At 40.9% G+C, this 10,013-nt stretch overlaps 1 protein-coding gene across 1 annotated transcript in view; it reads left to right on the top strand.

The window, feature by feature from the left end:
- Nucleotides 1-7,241, top strand: part of LOC101855669 (immune-associated nucleotide-binding protein 9) — a 12,263-nt gene extending 5,022 nt beyond the window's left edge. Inside the window, exon 2 of the mRNA XM_005105352.2 lies at nucleotides 5,038-7,241. Coding sequence (XP_005105409.1) covers nucleotides 5,047-6,339 — 1,293 coding nt within the window. The 5' untranslated portion in view covers nucleotides 5,038-5,046 and the 3' untranslated portion in view covers nucleotides 6,340-7,241. The remainder of the gene's footprint in view (nucleotides 1-5,037) is intronic.
- The last annotated feature ends 2,772 nt before the right edge of the window (nucleotides 7,242-10,013 follow it).

Raw genomic sequence — 10,013 nt, 5'->3', positions numbered from 1 at the left:
CCCCCCCCCCCAACCATTTTCAAGTAACAGTTGGTAGTCAATTTCTTTCTATACGACAGGTAGAAAATGCCCCTAACCCGGACTGCCTAATTATGTTAGTTTTGTTTAATTCAAAAAGGGGTTTTAATGTTGTAAAAGTAAAAAAAAAAGAAGGTAAGTGTCTGGTACACTTACAGTCAGTTTTCAGCTGCGATAAACGCAGTTGCACTTTGCCTGGCTAAAGATAAAACAACATTGTGCATGCAAAAGAAGTCACAAATGCTAGAACAAAATAAAACAAGCATACTTGTGAAACTTTCTCCCATCCCTTGTCTTCTGTTTATTTGAGCAGCCCCAAGCCACACAAAAATGTTCTGACGGCTCTCCATGTCTAACTCGAACCTTTTCCATTCCGAACCACAAGTGAAAACTGAAAGACGTGTACGCTGATCACGCATGTATGACGAGTAACTGAGTTACGTAAACAGTCATCAGCACTAGTACTAGCCGCGCTAGCGAGTACAGGTACAGCCGGTGTCCAAAATGGCGCAGACGTAATACCAAAGATTCTCTACAAGAATCTTTGGTAATACGCCCACGTGCTCAGTCAGCGAGTGCGCTTGCCCGTCTAGATCTAAGATGTTTGTGGGCGCAACGTATCCTAAAATATCGTGAATGGATGTCATCCACACTTTGCCCAGCAGTTTGTATCAATTTGTCTAAATTTAACCAATTTTTTCGACAACAATCAAGGCTAGATTAAAAACTTTCCTTCAGAAATTTATATATAAAATACAAAAAATCTCCGATCTTGGAGGTCCCGTGTGCAAGTTGCGCACGTTAAAGATCCCTTGGTGGTCTAAAATCGATAAGAGTAGGTTTCGGCCGCCACCCGCGCAAAATCCAAAATTTCCTACCAATTGAAGATGTTTGGTGTCTCCCGCGCGCTCATATGACCTTATGCAGTTGCGAGACGCCTTAAAACACTTACCTAAATTTTTAAAAAAAATTTAAACCAACCCTATTTCTATCTTTTGGGTCCAATAGACCCCAAGGCCATGTTATTTTGCTCTAAAATCGCCAATTTTTGACCTACGAATCTGAAATTTCTTGACTTTTCCTGATTTTACCCCCTGCCTAACCACCCCAAATTTTGTTTCTCTCACGTGCATGGTTTACTCACCCCGAAATGTCTCCCCTGAATTTTGAGATTTACATCTTTGGGGTTCATTTGGACCCTCTAATAAATAGAGTGAAAATAATATGGTGAAACCACCCATTTCTTTCTTTGGGGTCCATTTGGCGCTTTTGGGGTTTTGATGTTGTAAAAACTTATTCCTACTATGACAACTTGCTCTTTTTATCCATACAACATGAATTCTAGAAATCAAATGAATCTTCAAATTAGAATATCAAGAAAATACATATCAATATCAAACAGTGACACTATTAACAAAAAGGTAAGAGTGCTTTACACCATTTACTCCAACAGGTATGCTCTAATCTATGATGACTAGAAGTTTCAGATGAAGTCTAAAAAGGAGCATAATGCATTGAGTAAATGAAGTTAGCATGACTGAATGGCTCACTACTCCTTTGAATGGACTTGAAACGAAGAAGAAAAAAAATCACATGGTCTGCTGAGGAAGATAATTACGTACTGTGAAACACTTTCTCAGAGACATAAGTGACAGGGAGCTATAAAAGTACATGTAACGTCTTTATGATTTATATTTGTATTGTTGGTAATAATTAACATGGTTGCAATTTTGTAAGACATAAATGCATATAAAAATAAAATATTAAAATGTATTACATGTATATATAGATTATAGCTCTATACCGTATTATAACTTTTCAGTGCTCGTTGCAAACAAATATCACACACACACGCACACGAAGCAGACAAAACCAATTCTGTTGCACTGTAGAGAGGGGGAGGGTGGGCTGTTTCTTTAAAACCAGCGTTGAAAAAAGTGACGGGTAGTTTGAAAAAAGCACATTAAAATCTCGGAGACTTTTACAGACTACAGCCAAACCCCGTTACACCGCCTACCTTGGGATGAGGATGGACTTGGCGGTACAGCGGGGCTGATGGTACAACGAGGTTTTCATGTCTTCTGTTAGATAAATGTAGCACCGAATGCCCAACGTCAGGAGAACTTGTGTACCAATCACTGGATGGATTTATGAGTTATCTCCGTTCGAGCTGTCACTTAGACTTAACCGTGAGCCCTCACAAAACAAAAACCAGAAAGTCAGCCTGTAAGGTATTGGGCTAATATCTGTCGGCGCCAGATTTTTTACGGCGGGGGGCATAGATGGCTAGGTTCCTTTAAAGTTTCTCAAGGCGACTTAAAAATAATATCATTTTCGTAATCAGCTTATCGAATTTAGTCGGATTCTCGCGAGGAACAAAATTTTATTCTGAATTACAAAGTTATATTTTGTACTCTTCTGCACAACATCAATGTCGATCTATCCATATTGCTTGCAATCTGCAAGGCAAGGTTTGGGGAGGTGGGATGGGCGGGGACGGAGCAAATTGGTGAAAAGAGTGCGATCTAGTCCTAGTTTTAGCTCGTTGAGACTTATTGTGTATGAAAATGAAAGATTATCAAGCAGCCACCGAGTGGATAGTGGATGTGCCGTGCGCCGCCTACTGCGTAGGCCTACTTCTGGCGGCCAGTTCACTGGTGATACAAAGGGGTCAAATTACAGTTGTAGGACCGTACAACAACTGAGGCAGTTGACGGATGGCTGTGTAAAGGCGCAAAGACTAGATCTATGTTTATATTATAGGTGACGCTTTTCGTACAATGGCTAAACCTGGCAGTAAGCAGGGCTGGCGGTACAACGAGGTTTGATAGTACATAATATTATACTCTCGTTGAGTTTTAAAGGACTCGGTGATACTCACACAGCCCTATTGCAGACAGATTTGAGAAAATACATCCTTTGTTACTTGATAGATCTATTATTATATTATCCGAATAATCATGTGACATATGACTCGTGGTTAGACTGTTGGGCTAGCAACCTTGAGGTCGTGGGTTCGAATCCCGTCAGCAACTCGGTATTACACTTTTGGGAAAGGCACTTAACACGAATTTTCCTCACTTTTTCCAGACGGGTGGTGGGTACCCGCCTATAGATAGCGAAAGATATTGTAAGTTAAATTTAGTTTGTTAGTACATTTGAGTGTTTTTCGATTGTTTGCACTGTATGCTTCCCGGGAAGCCAAGAATGTTTTTGAGTGTCCTTGGATCTGCTAAGGTAATAATGTAATTTGTAAAACACACAGAGTTTTCTATCGAGAGCGAATATAGGTCTAATATGCGCTATACAAATACTGGTTTATTATAATAAAGGCTGTTAAACTTAGATTTAAATAATCGAAACAAGAGGGAAAAGGCCAAAGGTTGCTAAAAAACAAAAACTCTGTTACTTTTTGATACCATGGCTAAACCCTCCTTTTGACTTAACGTGAGGGGGCTCTCGTGGCCTAGAGCTTAAAGTGTTTGCCTCTCATTCAATTGGTCCCGAGTTCGAATCTGGATAGCGATGGAGATTTTTCTTCTCTAATTTGTCTCCTTTCACCTCCTTTCCTGCTCCCAAGCAATATTCTGTCGTCTGCTTTCGTCTTCACTCTCTGCCCCCACCCCCTCACCTCATTTGTCCCATCCTCTTGGCTCCAGACTCTTTCTGTAACCTTTCTACTGCTTCTCCTTGGCTCCTTCTTACTGCTGTCTTTCAGCCACACCCCTGATCTTATGGTAGGTAAGATGTACACCTAGCCTACTCGGAAAAGGGCGAAAAATCTCGGAGCTCCCGGGTGCAAATTGCAAACGTTAAAGATCCCTTGGTGGTCCAAAATCGATAAGAGTAGGCTTCGGCCGCCACTCTGGCAAAATTCAAAATTTCCTACCAACTGGAAATGTTTGGTGTGTCCCGCCCGCATACCAAAACAAACTAAACGTGAGTAATTTTAAATCATTTAAATGTCAACGTATTATTAGCGGACATCGAATACGCTTAAAGAAAAACACGGTGGAGGGGCTTGGTAGAGACACTGTCTAACACGTTCACCCTTTTAGATAACCCCTTTCTCCTTGACAACGGGTGGTCGTCTTTGAGGGGTTCGACTGAATTGTCGACCCTGATCTAACGACCACCTGCCCAAAGCAATCATCTGTACAAACAAGCATCTCCCCCTCCTTCAATTGCATTTTGTTTCGTTTTTTTTTTATACTGCAAGAGAAATATACTTGATAAATATAATACATCATGTACTCATAATAATGATCCTATACGGTCGAAATCGTCCAACTCGACCACCCATTGTGAGGAGAAAAGTCTTTGCCTTAGACAGGTGAATTTCTTGGACAGTAGCATTATAAAAAACGCAACAGGGAATTGGAATGTGGTCACATGTGCAGGAAGCTGTTATATCAGATTTGACTCCACGTTTGTACACACACACACACACACACACACACACACACACACACACAAACACACACACAAATACACATGCACATTCTCTTTCTGTCTCTTTCACACACACACACACACACACACACACACACACACACACACACACACACACTCACTCACTCACAAAACATATATATATATACACAAAGCTATATATGAAAACGTAGAACAACGTGCGCTATTACACCTCTATCCGCCACACCAACTGTCTTAGCTGTTACATGTACTACTTACTGCTTACTGATCCTATAATTCAAGAGGATCGAAGGGGCGCTGTGTGACAGTGAGCCTCGTCGGGTGCCTCCACTTTTCACGGTTTTTAGTTGCACAGTCCCTATTAAACTAATGTAAATGTGCCCATGTGCGCCCCCCCCCCCCCCCCCGATATCGCCAGCGAGTTGCAAGGACAAGAGTTCGACAGTTCGAGACTTTTATGTCATTGTGCTGGTGAGGAGTGGGTGGGTTTTTTTTCTTTCTTTTTTTTTTTGATCACTAGCTTTATTCGTACACTATAATGCTTCGTTTATTTTCCATCTCTACTCTTCTCTCTATGTTCACCAGGAAACTCCTATGATGGCCTTCCAGACAAAACCGACTTTCGACTTGCTTCTGTTGGGCAAGACTGGCCATGGCAAATCCGCAACTGGCAACTCTATCTTGGGGCGGAAAGAGTTTGTAGCCTCCTCCTCCACGTCTTCGGTGACTTTTAACGTCAGAGCGGCTTGGGCAGAGCGTGAAAGTTGCTTCATTAAAGTCATCGACGGTCCAGGGATTGGGGAAACCCGACTGAACGTGGAAAAGGCTGTGAAGAAATCGATCACGGACATGGCCAAAGCGATGACCATGTGCACTGAAGGCTTCCACGCTATGATAATTGTTTACAGGTTCGGCATTCGGTTCACAAAAGAAGAACAGGACAGTTTAAACTTCCTCAAAGGCATGCTGGGTCATGACGTGTTTCGGAAGTACGGCGTGTGTGTGATGACCTGTGGCGACAACTTTCTAGACTCGATGGAGGAAGATGGAACCCCAGACATGACGCCTCTTGAATGGTGCAAAAAGCAAGACAACGACTTTGCCAATTTCATCCAAGAATGCGGCGGGCGGGTTGTGTTGTTCAACAACCGATCGAGAGATCCGAACACAAAGTGGGAACAGGTGGAACAGTTAGTTAATGTTGTGAACGCGCTCCCTAACAACGGCGTTCGCTACACCAACGCCCAGTTTGTCCAAATGGACGGCGAGCGCAAAAAGTTGATTTTGAAATCAAAGCTACCTCAGATGGAAGAAAAAATTAAGAAGCAATGCAACCTTCTGACACAATCCTTAGAAGAAATCAAAATCGACCAGGTGGATGCTCCACTACAGGTGGCGGATCTAAAGATGAAAGCAAATCAGCTGATAGAGGAAATCTATCTGGCGGATCAGGGAACCGGTGTTCTCCAACCTCTCAAGGCAATCGTAGAGTCCTTTTTGTACATTACAGACAAGTTTGACCAGGCGCAGCGCGAAAAAGACCAAAAGAAATATGCAGACCAACTAAAGAAAATGAAAGAGGAATTGGCAGAGAGCAAAAGGAAGTTTGATGAAGTTCAGGATGAATTGCAGAAAAAGGCAGAAAAGGGAGGGTTTTTTGACTCTTTGGTCAAATTTGGAGAAGGCGTTTTAGCTCCTTTAGAATATCTGGGGAGAAAAGCTGTTGAAGGTGTGACGTATGTTGGGGGAAAAGTAGTCGATGGTGTGGTGTATGTTGGGGAAAAAATAATGGAAGGTGCGGAGTATGTTGGGGAAAAAGTAATGGAAGGTGCAGGGGTTGTTGGGGAAAAAGTGACCGAAGCCACGGTGAACAAACTTATTAAGTGATTGAAACAACAACAACAATAATGAAAGAAAGGCTGCTTATACAGCAAACTTAGTAACAGGCGTGGCTATATAAAACATTTATGAAAGTCGATATGTTGAACTGCAAATCATTGATAACACAATCTTTACCCAAGACCCCCCCCCCCCTTTAAAAAGACCCCCCCCCAAACAAACAAACAAACAAAAAATAAATAAATAAAAAATAAACAAAACAGCTACAACAACAAAAAACAACCCAACTTACATTCAGTCATTCATTCATCTCCTTACGTCTTCTGTCCTAAAAGAAGTAGGCCTTCTGGGACTTCAATAACCAGGCACTTCGTGTACTTCGCCAATCACCTCGGCCCTTCTCTCTCTCTCTCTCTCTCTCTCTCTCTCTCTCTCTCTCTCTCTCTCTCTCTCTCTCTCTCTCTCTCTCTCTCTCTCTCTCTCTCCCCTCCCCCCCTCTCTCTCTCTCTCTATCTCTCTCTCTCTCTCCACTAATTTCGTAAATTCACATAATGCACTGTAAAGTTGTCAGTTTCTTTTTAATCAAAAATGTTACAGGTACAGTATAAAGATTTCAAAGATTTGTTGATTTTCTTTTTTTGTATGGAAATACACATATATAGATAGGTCTATTGTTAGTGCTTGTTACATAATGATGATGATGATGATGATGATGATGATGATGATGATGATGATGATGATGATGATAATGTTGGTGATGGTGATGATGATGCTATTGTATTTGCTAGCTAGCTATAGAGTTTTGTTTTACACGTGTGATCTGTATACAACTTGATTTTAAAATACATTAAAACTCAATTTCAGAGTGATGAACAATATTTAGACGTGTTGTGCTTGTTACACTTTGTTGTTTTTATGTTACACTAGAAACCGAACAAATAAGAGATGAATTAAAGGACTATGTCCCCGTGAAGTGTATTCCTGAAATTGAAATTGTCCTTCTTGGGAACGGAAACCATTTATTTGATTGATTGCCTGTTCTCATGAATTTCTGGAACAATTTTTTTATTGAGTCTTTAATGGCGTACAGAACAAAGAAATCAAGGTCACATGGTCAACCACAATGGTTTACCATTCATCAAAAAACCTATAATTACTAGTACAAGACATCACTCGGCTTTTCTGTAGGAACAAACAGAACAGAGCGACCTTTGATTACTTTGAACCTGCGTAGAGTCTTTTTGTGGTGGTCCAAAGGACCAGTCGTGCTTCGTGATCGATTGAAAATTTCTGATGACCCCCATCGACACAAGTTAGATCATTCATGAGTCATGTTGCTTCGAATTGCCTGTCAAGACTTAGTATGAACTGAATGAAATACAGTATACCAATAGAAAGACGGTGTATATAAATAAATCTATGTAATAAACATTATTTTCAGAACATATTTAGGTCCCACTAGCCTAGGGGTTGCAATTCGTGCATTAAAAAAATAAATAAAAATAAACTTGGCACCTTCAATAGTAATCCACTAGTCCCATTCATGTACCCCCAAAAAACAACAACAACAAAACAACAACAACAACAACAAAAACAAAAAACCCAAACAAACAACAACAACAACAACAAAAAACAACCAACAAGCCCAAAGCAGAACAAAACAAAACAAAAACTGGTCTAGTTGAACAAATCCGCAACAGTCTGGCTGAGTATGAGGAACAATTAGACTATCGTACTATTACATTTGTAGTAAGAACAACCAACCGCCCTCCCGCGCCCCCTTTTTTATGCACGGACACATTTCTGAAATCCTCTAAGTTATATCTAAATCCTCGTATTTCTATTCTTTAAATACCGTACACGTAAAATATCATCATTATTATTTTCCTTTGATTCGACACCCCCCGGTTTAAAAAAATGTTAAGAAACAATAAATAAAGTAAATATAAGTAAAACCAAAAAATAAAGAAAAGAACTGAAAAGGTAGAAAAAAGAAAATGTAGAAAGAAAGAAAACGAAAAGACGTGATGTACTCTCCGATAATGAAAAAGATTTGAATTGGTGCAGCTTAGATAACACCCCCCCCCCTTCCTCCCGGCCGCCAGAGGGCTCTCGTGGCCTAGAGGTGAAGGTGTTTGCCTCTCATACAAAGGCACCGGGTTCGAATCCGGGTAGAAACGGAAAAATCTTATTTTCTGAAATTGTCTACTTTCACCACCTTTCCTATCTGCTCTCTACTCTAACAATTTTCTGTCGTCTGCTTCCGTCATCACTTTCTGCCCCCATTCCCTCACATCCTTTTCCCCCTCCTCTGGGCTCCTGACTCTTTCTGCAGCCTTTCTACTGTTACTCCTTGGCTCCTTCTTACTGCTGCCTTTCAGCCACACCCCTGATCTTCTGGTAGGAAAGATCTACACCTAGCCTTCTCGGACAAGGGGCGAAAAATTTCGAAGGTCCCGTGTGCAAGCTGCGCACGTTAAAGATCCCTTGGTGGTCCAAAATCGTTAAGAGTAGGCATCGTCCGCTATCCGAGCAAAATTCAAAATTTCCAACCTACTGAAAATGTTGTGTCCCGCGCGCTCATATTTTTATGACATTATGCAGTATGCAGTTGCGAGCGCCGTAAAACACTTACCATACCCAGGCCGCCGCCCGTTCCAGTTTGTACAAGCTTCAAGTGGCACCATAAACCATGTACTTGTGGGGAGCACGTCTGACATGCAGTGACGACTGTGCGTTGCTGTATGCTAGATGTCTATAAATTTCGACTGTAATGAGTGGCCGGTGTTGTGTTGTGTGTTGAGGCGCTATCTCGTGACGCAAACACAGAAGGCATGAGGCACCATTGCCGGGATCGAAACTTCGAATGTGTAGTAGATCTAGATCTATAATAACAAACTCCCTCCTCATATGATCTCATCCAGATTTATGTTCCATCTAGATCAGTCAGATCAGGCGATCAGTATCTTTTAAGAGTTCCCAGAAAATGGGATTGTTCACAGCACTTCCCGCTTCTTGAACACATTTTGTAAAAAAGTATACTAATATATGGCCTACGTCACAGCTCCACAGCTGACCAATGACACATTTTAGAGGCAAAACTTGTTACAAGAAATTTATTTCACAGTGAACATATTTTTTTGCACTAAAGGTTATCAAAACATGGGTTCAATAAGCATAAAGTTGCGATTAGAAAACAATGACAGACTTGCTTTTAAAGGCGATATTGCTCGAGCTGTTGACTTTTTAAAAGCTGTAGAAACCATAGACTTGTATTTTTTAAAAATTAGATCTAGTATTTATTAAGGATTTTTTTTAGAATACAGTGTACAGGTGTTTGAAAAAAACATTCGTCAGTTAAGACAAATTGATATAAGTCACTGTGCAAACGTTGGAGAATCTACGTTCAATACTGATTCCGTCCATGATTTTTTCAGGCTCTGGACAGAATTATTTTCCCCTGTTCAGTTTTAGACCTGGGGTGCATCTATTTAATGCAGAATTTTGGAAAGGAAAGAAAGATTTGAAACTGGTCTAAAATTTTTAAAACCATTTTCATCAAGTCCAGATTTTTTCAAAAGGGGTCTAATATGTGCTGCCTTAAAGCAATTTGGTACTGTGCTTGTGAGGAGAGAATCATTTACAATTTGGGTGATATGTGGAAGAAGTTCATGCAAACATTTTTTTTAAAGGCTGGTGGGCATGGGGTCTAAGGCGCAACT

Source organism: Aplysia californica, unplaced genomic scaffold (assembly GCF_000002075.1).
Source record: "Aplysia californica isolate F4 #8 unplaced genomic scaffold, AplCal3.0 scaffold00466, whole genome shotgun sequence".
NCBI classification, from domain to species: Eukaryota; Metazoa; Mollusca; class Gastropoda; order Aplysiida; family Aplysiidae; genus Aplysia; species Aplysia californica.
This window is presented reverse-complemented; position numbering and strand designations above follow the sequence as displayed.